Source organism: Dreissena polymorpha, chromosome 15 (genome assembly GCF_020536995.1).
Source record: "Dreissena polymorpha isolate Duluth1 chromosome 15, UMN_Dpol_1.0, whole genome shotgun sequence".
Lineage (NCBI taxonomy): Eukaryota > Metazoa > Mollusca > Bivalvia > Myida > Dreissenidae > Dreissena > Dreissena polymorpha.
In genome coordinates this window covers 37,761,363-37,788,273 of record NC_068369.1, presented here as the reverse complement: position 1 = coordinate 37,788,273, position 26,911 = coordinate 37,761,363, and the positions used below count along the sequence as shown (strand labels likewise).

The 26,911-nt window shown below is 34.9% G+C and overlaps 2 protein-coding genes across 2 annotated transcripts in view; one reads left to right on the top strand and one right to left on the bottom strand.

The window, feature by feature from the left end:
- Positions 1–15,610, bottom strand: part of LOC127859694 (ras suppressor protein 1-like) — a 20,667-nt gene extending 5,057 nt beyond the window's left edge. Inside the window, exons 1-3 of the mRNA XM_052397200.1 lie at positions 15,571–15,610; positions 7,232–7,245; positions 619–733 (exon numbers count right to left, since the gene is read on the bottom strand). Of these exons, the coding sequence (XP_052253160.1) occupies positions 619–733; positions 7,232–7,245; positions 15,571–15,610 (169 nt within the window). The remainder of the gene's footprint in view (positions 1–618; positions 734–7,231; positions 7,246–15,570) is intronic.
- On the top strand, positions 14,491–26,911 carry LOC127860288 (DC-STAMP domain-containing protein 2-like). Its single transcript, XM_052398278.1, has 7 exons — positions 14,491–14,512; positions 18,806–18,923; positions 21,258–21,788; positions 23,102–23,241; positions 23,964–24,040; positions 24,465–24,569; positions 24,937–26,911. The coding sequence occupies exons 2-7, from the start codon at positions 18,806–18,808 to the stop codon at positions 26,081–26,083; spliced, it is 2,118 nt and encodes a 705-aa protein (XP_052254238.1). The 5' UTR covers positions 14,491–14,512; the 3' UTR covers positions 26,084–26,911.

Below are 26,911 nucleotides of genomic sequence, written 5' to 3'. Positions count from 1 at the left end.
CTTAGAATATTTCTTACAGAAATTCCTTTAAGCAAACAGCGCAGACCCTGATGAGACACCGCATCATGTTTTTAAGCCAGGTTTTCCGAAAGCGTGACACATTTCAAAACCGATGACTTTCCCCAATACAATTCTAGTGACCCCTGATACCTATTTCTGGTCCTATACGATTTTGTTGACCCCTGATACCTATTTCTGGACCCATGCAAATATAGTGACCCCTATACCTATTTCTGGACCCATGCAATTCCAGTGACCCCTGATACCTATTTCTGGACCCATGCCATTGTAGTGACCCCTGGGCTGGTATTCCTTCCAATTTCCGATTGGAAAAAGTATATATTTCCCAAATGGGACCTAAATATTGCCTATTAAAGGTTTCCGAAAAATTTTTTTTTTTAGATTTTAACATAATGTTCATCTCCCACCCAGCTCTTTTAGTTCAACCTCAGTAAATATAATATATTAAAATCCTTTTAAATCTCAATTTTGAAGCATTTGTTAGCACATCAACAACAACATTAACTTCCCAATTTTGTCAAAACACCGCGATTTTCTCAATCAAAAGGGACCAGGCAACATTCACAAAATGGTGAAAATAAAACACCAGGCTGACACCTATTTCTGGTGGTAGCACAGTCAGTCTGTTGCCCTGGATGTGAAGCTCTCTCAGGCGTATCAAGTCGCCCACCTCCCTTGGTAACGAGACCAGATCGTTTTCACGTACAACCAACTGGAAATGAGCAATTCATTGTTTGGAATTCTTGAAGTATTTTAATCATAATTATACATGTAATGTCTTGGCCATCAGTTGAGCTTCTCAAACTTTTCTCAGGTAACCTAAGCCATTTCAATCCTATCAGGGCAGTCAATTAACCCCTTCATTCATATCAGGGCAGTCAATTTACCTACCCAGACATTAATTCATATTAGGGCAGTCAATGAACCTACCCAGACTTTCATTCATATCAGGGCAGTCAGTAAAAACCATGGACCACTCTTTTATGAAGCGAGTGCTTCGGGACTCGAAACTGGGATCCGAGGCTTACGTTGCTAGTGCTCAGACCGGGGATGGAATCCTGAACCCTGTCGCTAACAAGGCAAGTGCTCTGACAGGAGCTCAATCCCGGGATTCATAGCTTACATGGATAGTGCTCAAACCGGCACTCGAACCCGAAAACATAATAATACGAGTATAAGGGTACTAACTGTGATGAAACGGTAAAGATGAAACGGCCTATCTGATTGTTTAAACTATTTTGTGGTCCAATCTTATTAAGTTGTGGTCTCAACCTAGTAACTTGCGGCCAGAAGTTATTAAGTTGAAGGAACAACTTACTATGTTGAGACCTGAACTTAATAAGTTGTAGGAACAAGCTATTAGTTGTGGCCACAAGTTACTAAGTTAAGGCCTCAATATTTTGTATTATTTTGATTTCTTTTTGCGTTCATCAGTGCTATAAAATGTACATCATTGAATTATTCTATAAGCAAAAGTTTACGTTTCGTCAATTTACCTTAAAAATACATGGCTATATTGATACTTTAATATATTAATTAGAGAACACATGCACTTCATAGATAAATAAAATGAAAAAATAAATGAGACTCTGACTATATTCAAGCTTAAAACAAATTATGAAAAAGAAAAAAACAACGCCTTACAAAGGTATAATTGGAATCAAGAATTCCACTTCATAGAGAATTCCCAGCTTAGTATTTAATAAAGTATCAATAAAGGGTTATTTCACTTATTTTAATTTTGCGTTGATTTACTCCCAAAAGCCTTATTAGATTTAATAATTAAATTGAACCTGAGACTAGTACACTTGTTTCCGACTTCTATCTTGTTCTCTGTGTTCAGAAGAGGTTCTTTTCCAAGTCTATTACTGTTCTCTTTCCCTCTAAATTCAGATAACGATCATTTTGCTTGTTTCCGACTTTTATCTTGTTATCTGTGTTCAGAAGAGGTTCCTTTCCCAAGTCTATTCACGTTCTGTTTATCTCTATATTCTGAAGTTGAGCGTTTCGATTTTTATTTGACTTCTATATTTCTCTCTATGTTCTGAAGAGGTCCTTTTCCCAAGTCTATTTGTGTTCTCTTTTCCTCTTTATTCAGATACTAATCTTTTTGCTTGTTTCCGACTTCTATCTTGTTCTCTGTGTTCGGAAGATGTCCTTTTCCCAAGTCTATTTGTATTCTCTTTTTCTCTATAATGTGATGCGGATCGCTTCGATTGTTTCCGATTACTTTCCTTGAGTTTGTATTCAACAGAGGCCATTGCTACTTGTCTATTGATATTTTCCCTGGTTTCTGTATTCAGCAGAGGTCCTTCTAGCTTGTTGCTGGACCTTCTCTTGGCCTCTGTACTTTTCATCTGTCCTCCTTAATTGCATTTGTAACATATGTTCTTGTGTTGCAATTGTCCAAAAGTTAACCATTTTGTGGTTTGTTAAAGAAGTCTTCAGGTCTTCTCTTATAAAGGATGCATTAAGGGGAACATGGTAGGGTTAATATGTTGACAGCAGTAATATGCATATGCTGCTGCAAATGCTCCACAATTTGCCACTGTTTGTTGGGTTAAATAATGTTTATATAAAACTTTGTAACACGTTGTGTCATAAAACAACTGTAGACGTGGCATGATGTCTTGGATACGTCTGTGGATGTATTTAGAGTCCAGTATATGAATAGTCATATGACAAGGATCCTGCCAAGAAGTAATCCAGTTGACCGTTGGTGATGTGAACGTTAACAGCATAACTATTGGTTGGAACTCTTGAAGGAGGTAAAACAGTGTACAGCATGATGACCTCAACTTCAGCAGGCATTATATCACCAACTCTCACATGTGGGTAGGATGCTCGAAGAATGTTAAGTACAGACGAAATGACATAATCTGTTAAACATCGCTGTCAATCATTCTCGTAAACTGTTTTGCGACAAAATTGCAAAGAAGTTGTATGGGGTTAAGAGTTTTGTTGGCTATGATTCTTGACTTACATTTGTGAGTTTTGAGTCGCTGGAATGTTGTGTACGTGATTCCACAGTTCAGGCAATGTGCACACTTGTGATTCAAAAGTCTCTTGGCAGATGAATATATCTTCCACAATTCCCATATTTGTGTTCCCCATTGCCATTGAAAACATATGAGCTCCCTTATTTCGAAGCAGGTATGACATGTGTGAAGGTAGGACTAATCTGAAAATAAACAACCTTTAAAGGATAAGAAGTCTGAAGTAATGCTGGCATTAGTCAACCATTATATAAAATAAAGCTGTAATCCTATACAAGTGGTAGAAATAAATTACTATTTTGGCAATAAAAAGTACAATATCAATAGAATAGGTATCAGCATGTGTTAATTACTAAATACATGAACGCTGAATAAAGTGACATGTAGATTTAAATGAAATTGCGTTTTATCAAAGTAAAATATTATCATAAACTTTGTTTACCTGACGGTGATGAATTAGTAACAGTAAGAGAGTTACATACTCACGATAATAATGCATTTGTCTGATAGAAAATAAACAATAGAACATCAAATAAAGTAACATAAGGTGACGACTTAAAATTTGTGAAGGAATTTTTGTAAAATGTCCTGAGACTTATAGTATTAACAAAATGTGTGTATTAGACACCACATTATGACCTTGATTTTTTACATAGTGAACAAAAAGAGAATATGATGGTTCTAAAGTCATTAAGGTGCATAAACTCTGAAGGCTGTAGATGGAAAAACTCTCATTTTAGAGGCATTGTGTAAATGAATTACCGTGGGTCACAGTGACCTTGACCTTTGAACTAGTAATCCAAAAATGGGTGTGGCGTGTAGAACTGATCAATGTGCATCTACATAGGAAGTATCAAAGTAGTAGGTGGAAGCACTTAGATTTTATAGCCTATTTTGAAGTTTTATATAAGAGGACACAGTGACTTTGACCTTTGACCTAGTGACCCAAAATGGGTGTGGCGTGTAGAACTCATCAAGGTGCATCTACATATGAAGATTCAAATTTGTTGGTGGAAGCACTTTGCTTTTAGAGCCTATGTTAAAGTTTTATATTAGAAGTCACAGTTACCTTGACCTTTGACCTAGTGACACAAAAATGAATGTTGCGTGTAGAACTGATCGAGGTGCATCTATATATGAAGTTTCAAAGTTGTAGGTGGAAGCACTTTGATTTTAAAGCCTATTTTAAAGTTTTATATTAGAGGTCAGAGTGACCTTGACCTTTTACCTAGTGACCCAAAAATGGATGTGGCATGTAGAACTCATCAAGGTGCATCTACATATGAAGTTTCAAAGTTGTAGGTGGAAACACTTTGATTTTAGAGCCAATGCTAAGGTTTTAGCACGACGCGAACGGCGGACGGTAGACGCCGGACGGCGGACGAAGAGCTGGCTATGACAATACCTCGGGTTAAATTCGAAAACAGCCGAGCTAAAAACAACATTTTATTCCGGATCTTCATCAAAATGATATAAACGGTACATTTAACTAAGGTTGAGTACTTGAGTAGATGGCGCATACATAGCAGACGTTTGAAATATGTTAGCTGATGTAGCATGTTGAGAAGACTTAACATATGTCTAGCAGAGGTAACAGATTAAGCAGATTTGTTATATGTAAAGTCTTTAAAGTAAAGTAATAAACATGAACACAGCATTGTATTGCTATCTTAACCACGTCACGTGCACGAATGAAAATAAGACGACATGTGATATTGTCAGGATTATATACAGTCCATGCATATCCACCCTGACCAATGCAGGATACGAGGAAAACTCTTTTTTTGCACGGAATACGTACCTAAAACACGGCAGAAATAGGCCTTACATCAGAATTGTATCGCCACCTTGACTCTGTGTCACGCACACATATATAAATACGACTGCATGTCACCTAGTCAGAGTGATAAACAGTACTGAACTTTCCAAAGTAACATAGGTTTTTATAAAAGTAAAACACTTGTTTGTCAGAAATAGGTACATAACAAGTTCTAGAGGAGTCGAGTACACACCATTCTGCCAAAACTTGTCGCAACATTAACTTGTATACGATCAATAAAGCATTAAGATCAATCGACTATGAAAGTTTGAGCGATTAACATCCGTCAGTTATTTAAAAGACGCCTTTTGCTAAAGTGGTAAAACATAAGACCATAGTTCAGCTTAAAACTGGTCGCAGGCAAAAGTCCTTTCTTTAAGATCGAATGAACGGATAAGTGCAATGCATAATGCCCAACGTCTTGTGGCTTTACAAATGCTGCATATAGAACCCTTTTAAACGCGATTTTATCATGAAGCTATCAAATTGTCTTGAGAATAAACCACACATATATACGCGAAAATGATATTAATTATTAAAGAAGACTAGAAAGCCTCAATTTATAGTGGTGCACATACCTTAAATATTTAAACTGTGTATTAAAAAATATCACTGCAATCGGTTAATGTACTCACAACTCTTGCGCAACTGTTGCCGATCTTAGCAGATTAAAAGTACAAAGTACATATACATATGTATGGCAAGCGCGTCTAGTGTTCAAGTCCATAAAGCTAACTACAAGATACTGATAACGCACACAACACGGCTCAACTCATACAAGATAAATTCCATAAAATGAAACTATGCATCCTTGTTGACGAGTTTCCCCATTTATCATAAGATTTATATAGCATGTGTGAAGGCATAGAAATATACTGATGCACATTCATGAGTAATTTTGTTCGCGATTTATTGTTGAGTACACATTTAATATGCATTTTACTGTGCATTAATGTTTATATCTTTAGCAGAAATTTAAGTATTAACCCAAGTGAATATTGAAAGGTTTATTAAGGTTGATGATATTCGGCCACCCCCATATTTTAGATTTCATAACAAATCTCGGATAAAACATGTGATATATTGTTATGTAGAACATTCTATCACACAGATGTAGTTGTTTGGTTTAAAACGTGTTAAATTTCAATTTTGTTTAGACACGAAGTACAATTATATTAACACTTACGCAACATTTGCTACACATGTTGTTAAATGCAAATAAATGTTTAATTATCCCTATTTAAAAGTATATTGCTGTACATTATTATATAAAAACATTTGTTTAATGCTCTATATACAAATAATTATACAAGTTTTATGTTTTCCTATCAAAATGGCAGCCCATATTTACAGGAAAGATATGAACAAATCCGGATTGCAGGGGTGATGTCATATTCTACTTTATGCGAATATGTGATTTTGATTTATCAGTTCTAAGAAAGACAGGGCGGTATTCTACTGTACACGGATCTTTAAATTTGCCAGAGTTATTTTGCTTCCTAGTATAAATGTATGCACCGAAATATCATTCGAGTTACAAGTAGCGTTTAGTACAGCAAGGGCCATTTCTAAGTATGAAGGTTTTCACCAAAACAACACTCGAGCTACAAGTAGCGTTTAGTACAGCAAGGGCCTGATCGTATTGTTTCCTTTCACATCCTTAACAAACGTGAAGATGAGACACACACAAAAAAGTCATATACTAATATACTCATATTTGAAGATTTTGTTATTATCTGTATACACTCAGAGAATCCATATTAATGGATGAGTCCATTTGAACAAGGATGTTCATTTTTGACTCAGGGTTCATTGTTTGCCACTTATGTCTTACATATAGGGCGTTTAGGGATGTCCGATCGTTTCCAATTTACTGTACTATAATAATTTGTCCTAAAAGCTAAAATAAACTACATACTACTTGCTGCGTCAAAGTTAAACTGATTTTTAGGATGTTGGCGGAAACTTACGCCTATTAAGAGTGGGTACCAAGGCTAAGTGTTTGTTATATTACTTCATATCTTTAAATAATCAATACGAGTTTAAAAGAGGCTCCCTTCGGGAGCCGCTTATTTCTCATAAGTACATACTTAAACCTTCAATAATATTCGCCTATAAAACTTCTAGGTACAGAGGTTTGGTTTTCGGACTCTACCGTCGTCTGATGGTCCTCTACCACTTCTGCTCAAATCATCCCAATCGCCCGCTACCGCCTTTATATTTTTTTTAATTAAGACTTAAACATTGTTTTTTCCTCTGCAACCGAAAGTCCGGGAGAATACGTATGTTTTAAATAATGTCGTTTCGTTTTTTCTTTTCAAAGTTTGCCCCAAATCATAGATCAAAACTGGCCCCATGCGGTTAATTATATTTATACACTTTTAGAGAAACATACCTTTTCAAAGTCCTCTGTGAAACAAATAAGGCACGTAGATTTAGTGATAGGTTTTTAGATATTATAATGAGTTTTTTTTACCAAATGTATTCAATTATTGATTATGTGGTCATAATTGGCCCGCCATGTTGGGAACTTCTTCTTTTACTTATGCTTAGTGAACACTTAAAAACAAACTACTTCAAGGTAAGATATGACAATTTAAATGCAGGTTAGCTTTTCAATGCCACTATTACCTTATTGTTTGTAAGAACGTTTATTCTCGAATTCCTTCAAATCAGGTGATTCGTTAAACATTGCTTGGTATGCCGATTAACAGTTGAACACCAGCTATATTTGCATATAATAACTAAGTAATAACTTAAAATAGCAACCTGATTAAATATTCAGGCTAGCATTGAACAGTAGAACTTTTCATAGATATGTGTTGACAATTTTTGCAATTTGGCTTTCGGATTATGTCCAAATGCTGACACTGTCATACTAAATTTGGATTTTATCATACGTCAACATGTTTGATGCAAGGCCATATACGGTTCACAAATTATTATTATACTGCCGCACAAGAAAAATATAATTGAGGTGCATACTAAAAAATATTTTCCCGCTTTGTGGGAACTTTGAGTTGCTTGTCCGTGACGGGACAAGAAAACCATTCGAGGTATCAACATAAAACTTCATATGTAAATAGGTTTTCTTGAAGATCGTATAACGAACACGAACCATTTAACATTATGCCTTAATTGCATGGGTGTTGCCCTTTGTTCACATGTCACACGAAACTACTGTTTTGCGGCTTTACTCCTTTTGATGAAGAAACAACATTATTAACCCCTTTACTTCTGAATCTATTTCATTTGGAAACTAGCAAAGCCTCACGAGCAAAGTGAACTAGTGGGATTAGAGCGGAATTTCTGACTTTTGCAGGCTGTTTATGGCGGTTTTAAAAGAATTGCACCCATATTACTTCGGTTAATTAGCCTAATTTTCCTTGTTCATCAGGTTTAGCAGTTTTAATTACCCATGCTTACGCCATTAACCCTGAATCGGCGTTTTTGATTCGGAGGAAAGGCTTAAATAGTTGAAATGATAATTTCCCGACATACTCAAATAACAGTTTAACTGTTCTAGAATCTATCCACAAGATCCTCGGATTTGTCGTCAAACGATCTTGCAACCCGTATGTTGATCGTATATACGATACTTTTTTGGAAGGTATATCTCAAAGGTTTTAGTTTCAACTGAAACTTACAAAGTGTTACATTTCGCCAATAAAATTAATAATTAACACTGAATTTGCATACGTTAGATACATCAAAGGACATGACGCTGAAACAATTTAACAGGACTCTTCACGCGTAATGTTTATCGGTAACAGGAAATTAACAACAACACAACACACACAAAAACTTGTATTTTAAGGTATTTCGGAAGACCTTGGGCACAACTTATTAAGTATTAATACTATTTACGTGTTACAATCAACTTGTCGAAGAAGTATCAACATTTTAATTGAATATTTGATAGCCTAGCCGTCCCAATAAATGTGACGTGTACATGTGACTATATCCTATAAAGAACGGTTATATATTCGTAACAGCAGTAAATTGTGTTCGAACCTTACTGCTCAGAAGTTTGTCATCGTGAACATGATTTCATACACTTGAAATTTACTTAAGCTAACGTTCGCAAATTAAAACATATTATATGCTTTATTTTTGTTGTTTTTAAATAATAAATAAATATTTTAAACATGTTATAAAAAATATGAGTATCGCGTGATAAATTGAAGATATATTTTAATATTTATTAAACCATTTGTCCGCCATACGCATTGAACAATGGAGTGGTTTACGTCAGACTAATGAACATGTTTATGGCAAGCGGTTCGACGCATAATCCCAAGAAACTAGGTTTTCATGAGAACCTAGATCCTCATTCTGAGAACTTAAGTTCTCGTTTGATATCCAAGGTTTTCACAAGAACCTAGGTTCTCGACAGCTAAGTTTTAATGAGAACCCAAGATTTCATGTGGGAACCATAGTTCTCATGAGAACCTAGTTTCTTGGGATTATGCGTCGAACCGCTTACCATACACGTTGGATTTTAAAGCAGTCAAACGCAGGTTTGTATTTAATTCAATCCCTATGGCACTTCATATATTAGTATAGTAAACAAAGTAAAACGTGATGCATCTGACAGGAAAACCAGCAGCGCTCAAAACAACATTAACCATCAAAAGACATTATACACGCATTATTTTTTAATTATATACGTATTACACGAGTTAATTGTAACTCCGGGTTTAAATTACGATCATAATGTTAACATAAGACATAATAAATATGTTGAAATGTCAATGCAATGCAAAGATGTAGTGCTACTAAAATATTGTCAGAAACAACGAGGTAAAGCTTGGCTATAAGCCATATCCGAAAAATTGTGAAAGGAATTTTACAGTCAATAAAAATACATGATAAAATATAAAACAAAGACAGTCACATACAAATCCGTAATCATTTTAAGCAATTTTCTGTCATTTAATGATCGTTTTGCATATCCTTCACAAATGATCGGGAACAAAATTCCTTACAAACTGTTCTTTGGGCTAATATCTCTAGCATCAACATAGAATATGATTAATATCTATATATGTGATGTGTTTACAGATTTGGGCAATTACATGTTATATCACAAAATAAAACTAGACCTATAGTGATAAATACCACCATCTGCTTTGACACAGACGTAGAGACTTAACAATCAATGAAGAATTTCGCCTTCTGATTTTAAAATAAATCTTTTAGTTGAAGATCAGGTTCTTGTGCAAGAAAAAGGTCATTTAATATTTTGTGCCACGTTTAAAAAAAATCATACCATGTATATTTACATTATTATTCGAGCAAGCGAAAACACTTGTTTTTTATTTTGGCATTTGGCCACTTAGTTTGATCTTTAAGTTGATGTTAGTCTATTGCTCCTCGCACGCGACACCGCGAGTGCGTGCATGTTAAGGTTCGTGGGTGTAACTGTTTGCCAAATTAATTAAATATCCTGAAATGCATGTTAAAGTTAAAAAGCGAATTAACCAAATTAATTTATACCAACGATGGGCTGTTTTTTTTCTTCTTTTTTTGCCTTACACTTTTACCTTGTAGTTAAGCTAGCAATATTGGTCTTATGCGCGACACATCGTCTGATGGATTAACAGCTGTGTCAAATTATTAAAAACCCATTCAATGCACATAACGTAATGGAGCGGAATAGGCACATTTTTAACAATATGTACGTTGGCATTTGACCCAAAATGTTGACATTGACCTTAAATATAGTTGCATGCGACACAACATGCCATATATGTCAACTTGTGCGCAGAGACATTTAAAAATTCTTAAGCGGAGGTTACAATCTAGATAAAATTTAAGTCTTTTAATTGAGTTATTACTCATTTATCATATCATATATACATAATGAAAATGTGCTAAAGGTAAGTACATAATCCGTAATGTTCCTAATGAAAAACCAATCGGAAATGCTTGAAAATCTGCACGGGTACAAAAACATCACATTTAAAATGAATTGTATTATTTATTACCGGTGTACATTCTGTGAGTCACACTTGAAGATGACTTAATACAATTATTACAACTTTGTGCAATTTTTAACTCTTATTCGTTTAATTTGTAAGGGAATTTCCCCTCAAATCCAGATGATTAATTAACAGTGTGTTTAATTCGGTTTCAAATAGAACATATCCCATTACATACGTATTATGGCCAAGTTGTGTACAACACTTAGTTATGAATTCCGTCATCCGCGGATAGTTAATTGCGAGGAAATGGTGGTTTAAGTTGCACGGATACGATTAATTATAACACTATTAAGCATAAGATTTATTTCGGTAATTATATTCGCCCAGCTCAAGAGGGCAAGTGAACTTTTACACTTCGCCCAGCTCAAGAGGGCAAGTGAACTTTTACACGAATGTACTTGAGCATGTTGCCATTAGTTGTAAGTCATGTAGATACAAATTTTCCAATAGTTTCATCTTTCCCTTAATATTATGCCAACCTCAAATAAAACAAGTACACATCTATGACAAAACATGTGATGTTTATCTTTTTTTTATATTGAAAATTATACCAGACAGGGTGTAGTGTTTGGGTTCAAAACGTTTCAAATTTACATGATGTTTAGAACAAATGAAAATTGTGTAAACATTACGCAAAATTGTCTACACATGTTGTTTAAATGCCAATAATTTTAGAATATTCACTATTAAATCGTGTGTTCGTATTTATTGTTTTATCATAATAAATATTTAATGATTTACATTACATATACCTCCCTAGTCTACGTAATACGAATGTGTAATTTGATATATTACTTCTAACACTTTGCAAGAAAGATTGTACTTTATAATATGATGGTTTGCACTCGAAATACAAGTATTAACTAGTACAGCAAAGTCCTATGTGGTCGTTAGTTTCCTTAGAAATCCTTAATATATGTCAAGAAATGATACAAAAATACCAGATACCGATACTTATACTTCGATGTTTTTTCTTTTCTACGTAAACCCAAGCGTCATCCACCTTACTGTACTTCATTTATTTGTCGTAAGAGCTAGAGCAAATCACATATCACTTGCTGTGTTAAAGTTATACTTACGTTTACGATTTAACGCTTATTGAGAGTTGAAAATTAGACCGCACTAACATTAATTGTCCATATATTGTGATCAAAATCGGCTTTGATTTGGTGGTTGCTTATATGTATGTAATGAAACCTTCAATAATCTTCTTTATTGAAATGGAAAGGTCTCGGGGTTATTGACATGTGCCATCATATGGTGGTAACTTAAAGGAAAAATGAGTCAGCACGTCCTTTATCTACTTGGTCCATTGTCTGTGGCAGTAAACTAATGTCAATCTGCCAGTCGATATTTAAATAGTAACATGCGATTCAAAATGGCCTTTACAAATATTTCGAACAACATTTTTTTTCATTAAATTCATTCAGCCCTCGCCGCCACGAACTAGATTGGTGACGTGATGACTCAATTTGTGGGCTCGGCTATTTTTTGACGATTACCGTCCGACAAACATGTATACCTCTTGGCCACGCGCAATTGACTAATTAGAAGAATAACTATTACATCGTCTGCGAAACCACAAGATCATAGGTAAAATGTTAGTTTACGTTATGAATGTTTCATAATTTTAGTCGAGTTTAATTACAACTGTTGTCTTTATGTGTAAACAATACTTGTTTTTTCATATATTTGAATAATCTCTTTATGATTTCTTCTAAAAACTCTCAAAATTTAAGAAGTTTGGTTATTTGCGACTTAGATTCGTATTTGATGAATGCCCAGTAATATTAATATTATGGAGAATCGTTAAAATCGTTTAAAGCTAGTTGTGAGTAATAGTAAGAAACCGGTTTAGTCATCAATATTGTGTTTTTGGTTTGGTCATGCTTTTTGTGTATTTATTTATAATATATATCAGTTGCTTTCTTTAATATTTATTAGCGAAACAAAGCGGTTAAATATATTTTCACTTTATAACATGTATGGCTGATACCTCAAAGCGAACAAAAAAAAGCTTATGATAAAAGTCAACGTTCTCTTTTGACAATTCGATTTTCGACTTTGTTTATTTATACATGTTAAACTTTGATATCTTTCAGTTTTTTTTACACATTTACATTTATAAAAATCCGCAACTATTTAAAAACTGTACACTTAAAAATACTCTTTGTGTATATCGTTTTTTTTCTGAGAATAAATGTCAGACCCAAAACTGCTTTATAAATTTTCGTAAGTGGCATTGTCCGCTATTGCTTTAGTGTGCCCGGCACTGATAAATATGAAATGAGAGAATATGAGCACACAAACCACTGTATTCAATACTGAGGACGCTCAATATTGCACATCAGAAAGAGCATCTTTATCATGCATTATTTACTTTACTGGAGGAAATCAGATCTTTATTGAATATTTATTCTTATGGCAATTCTTGTTTTAATAAAATACACAAAGTACTACGTGATATATCTGGAAAAAACTAGCAGCGCTCAAAATGACATAAAACATCTTAAAACAATATTCACTACCATTTATTACACGAGTTACTTTTAACTGCGGTTTAAATGGCGATCACATATGGACAATAAGAACAAACAATTATGTTGACATGTTATAGGAATTCTGCGATGCAGTCGTACTAAAATACTGTGATAAAAACGACGTAAAGTTCGGCTACTAGCATATAATATATCAGTGAAGTAATTAACTGAACTTCAAAGTGAATACAAATATATGATTACATAAAATACAAACACAGTTAATTATAAATGCGTAATCATATACGGTAATAACACAAAATACTAAATATACTAAACATGTATCGGTCATAGCCTTCATCAGAAGTATCAATGTAAACAAAAACATAGGATGTATATAATATGTATACTCGTATCATACTATTTATCCCAATGTGTGAATCGGTCTCCGTAAGAGACGATATAGGCGTGTGTGTCTTTATAGTTGCTCACGAGCGGAACTCGTATAGGCACACAGTATGCCCGGTGATGTAGTAGACTACGTTTTAAGATAGTTGTAACGATGGCAAAGTATTTCTTTGTAATCATGCTTTTATGTATGTTTGATGACTAATGCTATGGTTATATTATGGTTATATTATGAGAACGTATGGACTTGAATGATACGTATTTTATTATTGGATGCTTAAAGGCTACGTTGAATGTATATAAAATGCGTGCGAAGAGCCAATGTAATACACGGTACCAGTCATTCAATCATACCAACGGCTTACCAAAAAACATGTTGTTGTTTTTTGTTCTTTTTTTCCCTGTTGAGAGAGAAGTTGTGAAAGGAAATGAGAGTTTATAGCAATGAAATGAATATGTCACTTGGACTTTGATTTTATGATACATTGTCACAGAGATGTTCTTGTAACCGATGTATCTACCGCTATAGAAACACGCATTGTCGCCGTCGTACTATCGCATTGTCGCCATCGTATTATCGCATTGTCGCCATCGTACTATCGCACTATCGCATTGTCGTCCTCTTGATTTTAATGTGTAACCACGATCTGACTAACGGTATTCCGTTGGGTGGCACTCCTTCAAACGCATTCCAACGACACGTAAGCGGGATCCCAGATATTACGTACTTCGTGTGGACTATAAAATGTCCCGTCGGAACAAATATTAAGTAATCTCACCAAAGCAGTGCCTGAAGTACAAAAAGTAAGTACTTTTTTAGTTTCTATGACATTGTATGGTATTATCGCAGGATCTTTCAGAACTTTGTCGCTGTGATAATGTTGAATATGAAAATATTACCGACAATTTATTGTTTGACAGATAACAAGGCTGTATATTGTTTTTCTTCAACGCTATACGTTTTGGCTCAGAAATGATCATATAGCTTCTCTGTCATCGCCGCCATGTTCGACTCTATGACCAATTTATTTTTATTATGAATTAGACGACCACGGAACCCGATTTAATAACTTAAACATAATTTTCTATAAAGAGAATTATACAATTATTTAACAGCAAATGAACGTAAGTTGTAAATGTTTATGAACATTCGGACCTTACATTCTAATTCAAAACAGAATTTTTGCGTTTTGTTGAATCCGTATTATATTAACAAAGCGGAGCATACGTATCTATCTGTGTTCACTTGTAAGCTTTGACTGAGGTGTACCCATGAAATATAAACTACATTATTATACCTCACGCGACTAGCCCATGTTAAATTTCCAAACACTTATTCGGCGACGAATTGTATGATTACACCGCACTTCGTCATATATTCGTACAACTCGTACACAATTCGGCGATGAAATATATTGGTTTGTCAAAAGTGTCAAAAGTGTAGTTTTTTATATATTTATTCCGCGTAAAGTGCAAATCAAACAATCGTTATAGATATATCAATGTACAAATGTATATAACATAAATCAATGAGTTATGTATTGGCATTACAAAGCGGCCTCTAATTTGTAATTATGTGAAAATTCATTTTACGCAAGTGGGCATAACAGTAAAAAGGTGTATTTACATAGGGAAAAGTTTAGTTCCGATCAAGGTCTATTTACACGTAAGTAATCTCATTGCACTGCTGCCCGTTGTCGTAATGTTATCCTCGGGTTAAGCTTAAGTAAGACCAACGGGAATTAATTTAAACAATTTAAGGAGAAAATAAGTTATGAGACAATAAAACGATGTGCACAAAATAATGCACATTTACAAACACGTCCGGGGGGATTTACCTGTGAATTCAGTGTTTATCAAACCTCCGCGCAGGTATTTGAGTGATTCCGAGAAATCTGTCATATTTCTTTCGCCATTAAATACTGCGTGATGATGGTCGATTCATATATTGTTAGATTTTTTTGTGGTTATAATGCATTTATTGTCGTATTTCTTTCTGAAGTCTGACTGGAAACCAAATATCAAAACGTCAGTTAAGTAGAAACTTACATGCATTTGCGTAAACAAAGTAAACGTTACAAACTAGAAATCCTTCCAGATCTGGAAATATTTGTGTCATGTATTTTAGCGATCAAATTTTATTCAATTGTAAGTAACATAAACACTTTGCCAGATATTCTTGCTGGATCGTGTTTGTAAAAAAACACTAGCATGCATAGTAGAGCTCGAGTTCAGCACTCGCCTCATTTACTGACTTTTTATAACACCGTACGGGTCGGAAAGCAAAGTATAATACTAATATCTGAGTTTCTATAAATGAATCAGTGAGCACTTATAAAAGGAAGTTGTTTTGGGTTTTCTTGGTTTTGTTTATAGAATAGTTTAATTCTCGTTCCACTGTTAGTCTTTGTTTTAAGGCTACTGTATTGACCTTCACAAGATTGTAGCAAAAATGATATATATTATTAAAATATAAAACAAGGGCTGTTTGTAAAACACGCATGCCCCCTAAATGAGTTGTCAGTTGTAGTGGCAGCCATTGTGTGAATGAAGTTTCATGATCTAGGCCTAAGCATTCTTGAGTTATCATCTGAAAACCATTTATCTGTTTCGAGTCTCAGTGACCTTGACCTTTGACCTAGTGACCTGAAAATCAATAGGGGTTATCTGCCAGTCATGATCAATGTACCTATTAAATTTTCATGATCCTAACCTAAGCGTTCTTGAGTTATCATCCGGAAAGCATTCAACTGTTACAGGTCACTGTGACGTTAACCTTTGACATAGTGACCTGAAACTCAATAGGGGTCATCTGCCAGTCATGATCAATGTACCTTTGAAGTTTCATAATCCTAGGCCTTAGCATTCTTGAGTTATAATCCGGAAACCATTTTTCTGTTTCGATTTACTGTGACTTTGACACTTGACCTAGTGACCCAAAAAATCAATAGGGGTCATCTGCCAGTCATGATCAATGTACCTATGAAGTTTCATTATCCTAGGCCTAAGCGTGCTTGAGTTATCATCCGCAAACCATTTTCCTGTTTCGAGTCACTGTGACGTTGAACTAGTGACCCGAAAATAAATAGGGGTCATCTGTAAGTCATGCTCAATGTACCTATGAAGTTTCATGATCCTTGGCCTAAGCGTTCTTGAGTTATTATCCGGAAACCATTTCACTGTTTCGAGTCACTGTGAACATTACCTTTGACCGAGTGACCCGAAACTCAAAAGGGGTCATCTGCCAGTCATTATTAATGTACCTATAAAGTTTCATTATCATAGACCTTAGCGTTCTTGAGTTATCATTCGGAAACTATTTTACTGTTTCGAGTCACTGTGACCTTGACCTTTGACATAGTGACATGAAAATCAATAGGGGTCATCTGCCAGTCATTATCAATGTACCTATGAAGTTTCATAATCATTGGCCTAAACGTTCTTGAGTTATCATCCGGACAACATTTTACTGTTTCGAGTCAATATGACCATGACCTTTGACCTAGTGACCCGAAAATCAATAGGGATCATCTGCCCGTCATGATCAATGTACCTATACAGTTTCATGACCCTAGGCTTAAGCGTTCTTGAGTTATCATCCGGAAACCATTTTACTGTTTTGAGTCACTGTGACCTTGACCTTTGACCTTGTGACCTAAAATTTAATAGGGGTCACCTGCCAGTCATGATCAATATTACTATGAAGTATCATGATCCTAGGCCTTAGCGCTCTTGAGTTATCATTCGGAAACCATTTTACTGTTTCGAGTCACTGTGACCTTGACCTTTTACCTAGTGACCTGAAATTCAATTGGGGTCATCTGCCAGTCATGATCAATGTTCCTATGAAGTTTCATGATCCTTGGCCTAAGCGTTCTTGAGTTATCATCCGGAAATCATTTTGCTATTTCGAGTCACTGTGACCTTGAAATTTGACCTAGTGACCTGAAAATCAATAGGGGTCATCTGCCATTCATGATCAATGTTCCGATGAAGTTAATGATCCTAGGCCTAAGCGTTCTTGAGTTATCATCTGGAAACCATTTGGTGGACGGACCGACAGACAGACGGACCGACCGACATGTGCAAAACAATATACCCCCCCCCCCTCATTTGAAGGGGGCATAATAATATACTTTTCGCATAAACTAGATTTTCAATAAGAATATACTTCATGTAAACTAAAATTACCATGAAAGCGGATATTTCGAGTCCCGGATAAGCATGTGGGGACTGCACAGGCTAATATGGGACTATACTTTATTGACACAAATAAATAGAGGATATTTGTTCATGTCAGTGCAAGATGCGCCACTCGTGAAAATATATTTTCTATGATCACTTGTGAAATAACAAACAATCTTACACTGACATGATTAAATTTTATGTTTCTTTTATGCCCCTTTATCAAGAAAATAATTAACGCAAGTTTCCCTTTCGCTGAAAAGTTACCCTTTCTCCCGTGGCGTGCCTCAATACATTTCAATACGCAACTACGCCAGTATACCAACGGAATTCTCCGGTTAAACTCTTTTACATTTAAAAAAAACGGTGAAAAAACATAGAATAAAAAGAAAATTTGTTGGATTCGATGAAATGTTGTTTTTAATTCACTCGTGATCATAAAAGTATATATAAATCTTGAATAAAATCTTGATATGATCATCTAAAAATAAAAAAGTAGTTGCGAAAATGTGTTATTTTCACCGGTGAAAATAACAATTTGTTTATTTTCACTGTTGTTATTTCACCGCAGAAATGTAATATTTTATCATATAAAAGAAAGCCCGGTTTTCTCAGAGAGAGTTCCAGATTAGAACTGAATTTTATTTTTGAAAAGAAGTTATTTTGAAACTAATCAAAACAGGAATACTTGTTATGCATATTTTTCGATCATTTTATTTTTTTAAAACGAAAGATAACGATATGACTCTAAATGAGAAAAAAAAAACGCACGAAAACATAACGATGATGGTGATGATGATGTTGCTACTGATTGTGCTTCTGCTACCATGGTTACTAATTCAACTGTTACGCTAATGCTTAAAATTATAATTTAATAATTATGATTTATTTTATGTTAAATTATTTTTATAGATGTCAAAAAAAATTTGTTATGCAAAAGCTTCGGATATAAAGCCCGACCGAGCTCCTTTGAAGAGAACAGCTGCACAATCTGCTCGGGACCAAACAAATACGGGAACCCCAGCACACGGTGAGCTTTTATACAGAATTGCTTTACAGGGACCGTCAACCGCGATTGCCGAAAATAGAAAAGTTCTAAAATACCGTATTTGTTTACAATCATTAGTTTATATTGATTAAAATATCACGACTGGTATATTACATTACTTGAAAAAAGTTGTTAAGTTTCCATATTTTCAGTATATTCGGTAATTTTACTGGGCACACGCACCAGGTAACTACCAGTTAACTATAAAAAACGCAAGTAGATTGATCATTATCGTCACAAGGTAAACCCAGGAATGCAAATTGTTCACGCGTAGTGAATTGTACATATTTTATATATAAAATGATCAATCTCCTTTCGTTATTTATAGTGTGTATATCGTTATGTCACCTATTTTCGCGAATATACTTAAATATGAACTTTATTCATAGCAGGTATTCATAAAGCTTATATGTGTCTTGCATCAGTTAATCTCGTACCTTCTTTTTGTACTGCTTTGTATTTGAGCTTGGTTTCTTAACGTGCATTTTGTATGGAGCAAAATTAAGAATAAACGATGTCTTAATTTAACAAGCGAAGGTCGGAGAAATAACAATTCTTAATACTTATATTGTACAAGTGTAGTAGATCATTTTTTTACACGCCACTTACCTTAAGTTGTTATGGTCTTGCATTGTAATATCAAGCGCTGGAGGCACTGAAGTTGTTCGCTTTTTTATAATCTTGGACGCAATTTATCTTTCAAAAATTATGTTATAGCTTTTAAAATCGCAAGTTTGCAATGAACACAGCCCATTCAACTTTATAAAGAGTATGTCTTAACGCACAGGTCGAGATGTTTGTGTACTGTTTATTCTCATATTTATGTTATAACATGTCTCTTTTTTGACGTTCTGAATTCATTAAAAATATAATGAAAGGGTATAATGAGAACCAGTCAATACAAAAGAATGCAATCACCATCATATGAAATGAATATTGTTGGAATATCGAATACCTATCACACTAAGATTATAATTTCATGATGGCAAATCCCTTTACAAAACTTTTTTGACACCATATACAATTCAAAATATACAATAACATAATTGATGAAAATGAATAAAAAATAAATCTACGAGCAGTAGGTTTTACTCCCGTATTAGGAAGTTATAAAGACAACGCTGTTTATCCGTACTTTGTTATTGATGCATTACGTGTTACCCTAGTAGTTCATACGGTGCCAATCAGTCTCTCACCTGAACACCGGTATAGAACACTCATGCGCAATTTCGGCGTAGCTGTTTTACCCAGCCTTTCCACCCGCACGAATGAATACATTTGAATATTTTATAGGGTGATTAAAATGAAATCCCTGACATTTGGCTGCATCAATGTGTCTGTGCGCAGAGTAAAGGATGTAACACTGTTCAATGTACGCAATTCCGGGGACCGTTTCAATAAACATCGTAGTACGCATTTACGATACGTTACATTTTTCGAACATACGTAATTGCTTAAGTCCATATCGTATAATTATAAATTTTCAGTACTTTATTAATTACATTGGCATCTCAAGTGCCGTATATGTTTGACGAGCATGGCGAGCTAGTTCGTGTACTTATTAAGATTACAAAATTCTCTCGTAAGTTAAAATTGTCGTACGATCGTTTATGAAACGGCCCCCCCCTCCCGGACAACTCTGCGTGTTCAAGCGACATATAGACACAAATTATGGCCCATTATCGTAGAATTTCATGGTCTGTGCTCGGTCACTAAATCTTTAGGGGAAGACATAAGTGATAATCGATAAACACAGTTTTGCTTTCAAGACGAGAAAAACACTACCGAAATAGTATAGTGTCACGTTAAGAGAAAATCATTTAATTATCTAACCACAACTGTTTGCCGTACTCGGTCAGCACGTCTGGAAATCGTTCCTGAACCCCTGAATAGGCTACCCTTATCTGCCAGTTTCAACTTTATATCGAAATGCATTGTGCTAAAATATGCAATTTACAACTCGCAATGAGATTTAAAAGCACCCGCGTCATTCGAAAGTGGGTCTTATGCCAAATGCGCCCATCATGGCTATAGCCATCCCAGCCTTGAGCGTCCACTAAAAGTAAATAAGTGTGTGTTTTCTCGCGAAATAATTTATTTCATCGACCTCGAAGTCTTTATTTAACCGAAGATCATCCGCTTATTAATATCCCTTAATGTCGATATACTGTGTTACACATGGGATACACATAAAATAAAACATTTATATTGTTAACGTACTATAATTCATAATCAATGATAAATACATTACCGTTTCTATTGTATGTTGTATTACAAATATTATCATTTCTACATTTAAATATTGTTCGATTTTAGATAAAAACATGGATGCTTCCGGTCATTCTCACACCGTGTGTTTCGACGCTGTCAATATAGAGCGCCGGTTCAGCCCACCCGACGCCGCGACTTCTTGGCACGAACAAATATATAAAAAAATATTGCGTAGCGAAAGAGGAGCATACACAACCATAAAAGCAGTATTTGGTGCCTTGGTGGGCGTCCTAATTGGCGCAGCATTCTTCCCTCTATGTGTTTACAGCTTTGGCTACACATATGAATTATCGGGTTATATTGCTTCCATAGCAACCGTGCTCCTTATTCTCTCACTTGCTTTTTCAAGTTATTGCAGATGCATCGTAAGCCTTTGTTTTCCGAACTTCTTTACCGGAAAAGGCCGAGCGGTTCTACTTACGGTCCTGTTGTCGTTGATTGTGAGTTATCCCCTAGAAAATATCACAAACAACGCCAAAGAAACCGGAAAGAGCATGTCGTGTGTGGTTGAGTTGGCTGCAAATCAGAGTCGATACCTGCAGGGTCAATTGCGTCAGCCAGTAGAGGAATTAAAAGGTATAGTGGATGTTAGAGCTGCAACACTTATACCAGAAATCGTTTGATATACATTGCCGTTTGCAATAATAAGACTGAAGTACAGAGGTTAGTCACTGTGTTAAAAAAGTGATGACAATGATATCTTAGTATCGCTAGCTCGTTTCAATTTTACAATTTGTATATTCTATTTAAGTCGATAAGAATAGATAATATAAAAACACTTTTGATCCGAGTAAGGATTCTTGTTTGATTGAGTATTGTCGTAAAGTAACACATATTACATAATATAATATAATAAAATGCCAATACGCTTTTTGAGGACGGTATTACTAATATTAACAATTAACAAAGATTGGTCAGTATAAGCTCGACTATTCAACGAATAGCCTCACGACTCACTCAAATGTCGGTGTCGGTAGTCGCCTCACGACTCACTCAAATGTCGGTGTCGGTAGTCGCGTAAAGCTCTGGCTATGGTAAACGTGCAAAATCTCTATTGTACTCATTCTATTACATGTATTCAATTATGTACTCATTCTAGTACATGTATTCAATTATGCACTCATTCTAGTAAATGTATTCAATTGGAACTTAATACATGTATTATGGGTCATTGTGTAAAGTCAATAACAAAGTTCACTAACTCCGAACTGCTATTTAACAGAATAATGCTCCTTTTTGTCTTAGAATATTCTGGTCAATGTTTGCGTGGAATAACTTTATATATATTTTTATTTACTAAAGGTTTTAAAATAGCACGTTACATATTTGTTCATGAGTATTAATTAACATTTACTTACCAAGACCAAACTTTTGTCAGCCTTTTAGCATAATAATGTCTTTTTTGTTCACACTAAAGTTTGGTTAAGGTTTGCTTTCAATATGAAATGTATGTTATGGCTTTCTGGCAAGAGCTTATATCTCTGAAACTACAACGGATTCTTAATTAAACCATTTTTTGAAGATCATCATGCGAGTTCGAACTTTAAATATTGAACATAAAATATGACATGTGTTCATTATATTAGGTGACTAACATGAAACGTACATGAAATTATCAAAGCGGAAGAAACTTCGAGCGCGCTGTCTTGGGGCAGTTCTTATTTTGTTTGATCTTTTATTCATATAGCTATTTTCATTATTGTAAACTACGTTTATGACCATGATCTTTCATCTTTTATGAACTATCAACACGTACTGTACAAACCTTGTGGAGTTCAGTATAAATCTGAAGTTTTGTGCGTCGCACAACACTTATTTCCGTGCCCACTGTCTTAAAGCGGGGAATCCTTGTAATATGAACACATGTACAGTCTTATAATGAATTCTAGCTCACATCGAAACCCAATTCGCCTTTGTGAAACGTCTTAGCAAGACTGTTAAAGACGCCTATGGTGACGCCACAAATGCGTTGAACGTCGCGAATGATGCTTTGGATTCAACGATACAGGCGATCAACAGAGCCAGACAGGTAATATGATCCAAACCCACTAGGAACAATTGAACTCCTGAAACATTATGAGCAGAGAAACTCTTGTTATTATCCGGTATTTTATTACTGTTAAATCATAATTACACTTAGGACATTAATTTTCGTTTATTTCGTGCGTTGACAGATCCACTAATAGAACGCAAACGCATCGAAAACGACCGACGCAAATTCCTCACTTTTTCCATAATCAGAAATCAACGAATTTACGAAAAAATCAATTTTTAAATACAGTGTAATCTCAATTTTATTCCGACGATAATTGATAATTGTAACGTATTTAAGACAAGTTACCAATCGCTTATACAGTACATGATAATACAATACTATACACAATTTCAATTTCGTATTGTGCACCTTAATTTCTTTTTACCTCACAAGTAACACAGCATTTCTTCCCTTTGAATAAGTATGTAAGTTTATATTGTTTTTCCTCTTCCACTTGCTTGCCTTGGTACTTTTATTTGAAAATGCCGTGTTTTTCTTCGATATGAATGGGCGTTGATGCACATTTGTACGACATTTGGAAAAATAATTCGGGTTATCCACCGCATATTTTAGAATGTTGTACGATATAAGATGATAGCACTGGGATGACTATTATTTTCGTAATTGAAGAAACACAACAACAATATATTATCAACGGGTAAAAGAAGTAAAGCATGAACCTGTATTTATGTAATGAACTTTGTATTGTTTTCCAGGAGTGTGAAGGGAGGTTATCCAGCGCATCAAGCTCATGCTCTAATTTTTGCCACAATCTTCCGCTGTCCTGGATAGGGTAAGTTACATTACTATTACATAAAAGTAAATACGTGATAATTTGTCAAAACAGATATACTGATATCCTAGTAGGGAAAATAACACTATTAATTATTATATTACGAAAAAGAGATTTATGTATTTGTTTCGAATATAACTATGAAACGCGTTTAGTATTTTTGTAGCATAACTTATACTCATTTTACTGTCTCAAATAGTCATAATCGGTGTTTTTCGTACACGTGTGTTACGAGTCTGCTGTAAATAATTTAGGCTAGTAATTTAGCTTAGCACTTTTAAATCGATTCCGGTGTGAATATAAAATATTTTAATGATTGTATTCTAAAATATGCACACACATAGTAAAATACTAGATTATGATCAGATATTGGCGAGATAATGCTATATGATCAATATGCAATTTCTAATTTTTCTGTTTACAGACTTTCATGCGATTCAGCTTGTAGTTCCCTTTCAACGATCGGGGACCAGTGCAAACATCTCAGCGTAATCAACGACCCTTTAACCGCAGTTTCCAAGCAAGCTAGGTGAGTTCGGACGGCAGTAAGTGTGTCGTATAATTCAACCACGATTAATTGAATCGTGAAAACGGCATATTGACTCAAGCTCGAAGAAACGAATTATTATCTTGTTACCATATATGAATATCCAAGTAGCATTTGGCCAATGTATATATTAAAAGTGGCTAAACGATAACGCTTTTTGCCATTAATGTAAAACTAAATCAAAACTGTTACAGATAGTTTTCATGACCTACTTTATGAAATTAACCAGCTTGATATATATGTATACTTGAGTAAATATAAAAAAAAGAAATAAATATATTTATGTTATGAATATGTTACAACAAACAAACAAGCAATCAGCACTCTCATTTCGATTATATGCTTTCAGAGACGCTCTCAATAAAGCAATGAGCTTTTTTGACGTCAGTTTTGAAAAACTAGAAGACTTTAGCGCGAGTTCAAATGCTTCAAAGAACTTTAAAGATATTAAAAAAGAAATCAACGAAGCCATTGAATCAAAAGCAAAGACGCTGTTGTCGGTATTCGGCATCGGGAAGAAAGTATTATCTCTGTCGCTTTTGGTTCTATTCGTACAATCATTCTTGTACCTCAGAAACTATTTGGCCAAGGACAGTTTCGACAACATCTATATTACCGCTCAGTTCCGGAAATTAGACAACGAAAACAAAGCACAAGGTAGAGAATCGGTCCTGCCACTGAAGAAAAAAGAAAAACACAAGTACGTTAATACGCAGTCCAAGAAACTGAATCCCAGTGAACTAGCGTACTGTAAACTTGGACTTGTACAAGTTCTGCTACATTTTATAATGTGTCTCCTGATTGTCATATTTGACCTTGGCCTTTATTACATCCTTGACCTCGTCAGAATACATGGGCAGGTCGATATGGAAGTCAAAGGTCATGGAGAGTTCAGGATTCAGGTCAATGGTGAAGGGATATTTGCAAACTTTTATCGTCTTTTCATTGACAATCTTAACCTAGATAAGAGATACCAATCATCCGTGAATGTCAGCGACTGTCTTCCTGACCCGAGCCCACCGAACTACAACATGTACCTAGTCTTCCTGATCATGTACGCCGTCGCCACTGCCATCGTCTTCCTACAAGGATACGGTATGCGCCTTCGACGGATAATTTCCGCATACTTTTATCCGGAGCAAGAACTGGCGCGACTGGACTACTTACATAAGAAAATTAGTCACCAGAGGGTCAGTCGACTAAAATTACTCCGAAATCTGATCGTTTCTGCCCACAAAGAGTCCCGGGAAAAAGATAGTTTGCGACTGTCACCGTGGCTTTGCTTTAAGATTTTCATTTTGAACAAGATTATGTCGAAGGAAGAGAAACTGCAGTGCCTCAGTTGCAAGCAGTCGGAGAGCAGTGTTAGTCACGTGAACATTAGACGATGTTCGTCAGAGATCGAAGGAGCAACATGCGAGGGCGTTTACTGCGATGAATGCTGGGGCTATTTAGCGGGCTCATGCGCACTGTGCGATAAGAATAACGTCATATGAAAGTTTTGGATAACTATCTACTGAACCCACACCGAAACATAACTTTGAGAGTTTAAATTTGACTCTTATTTTGACAATTGAAAAATGCATAGAAATATGTTAGACTCCAAAGGTTTCTAGAATTCAACGTCGATACTTGACCATTCGAGTATATGAAAAGCTGTGGGCTGGTACAGAAGTTTTTGTGGACAAACCCACTTTATATCCATTTAAGTGAAAACAAATAAAAGTATTATCAAATTCCAATGGTTTCTGGTAACATAAGGATATTTGTTTTTAGTTTAGCAATAGTAACGTGTTAAAATCATTTAATGTGAAACAAAACATGAAAGGAGAATAGCCAGAGACGAAATATGTTTGGGTTTGAATTTTCGAATGTGGGCCATATATTTAGAAGTTCATTAATTACCGTAATTTATGTTTATATTAAGCAAATATAGATAACACTGTTTGCAAAAAACGTTCAAATATAACATTGCATTCGTGGGGGAGCATTTACGCATTTTATTTGGATAAAGTGATAATTGTGTTCTGAATAAAGAACACAAACATAAACCAAAAGACATGGAGACTGGATGCTTATGATTTCATCCTTTTTTTAATTGCTTTTAATTCATTTCTGACTTCGTCTTCAGGTACATACTATATATTTTCTATTGATATGTTTAAAAATTTCATTGAATTTACACACAAATATTCATATTGTATTATTGATTTGTTTATTATAATTGTAAACTTATACCAGACATTTCTTCATTTATAATTGTATGTATTAAAGGGTCTTCAAGTCTTAAGTCAGTTTTACTCTTAATAAAATGTCTTTCTGTC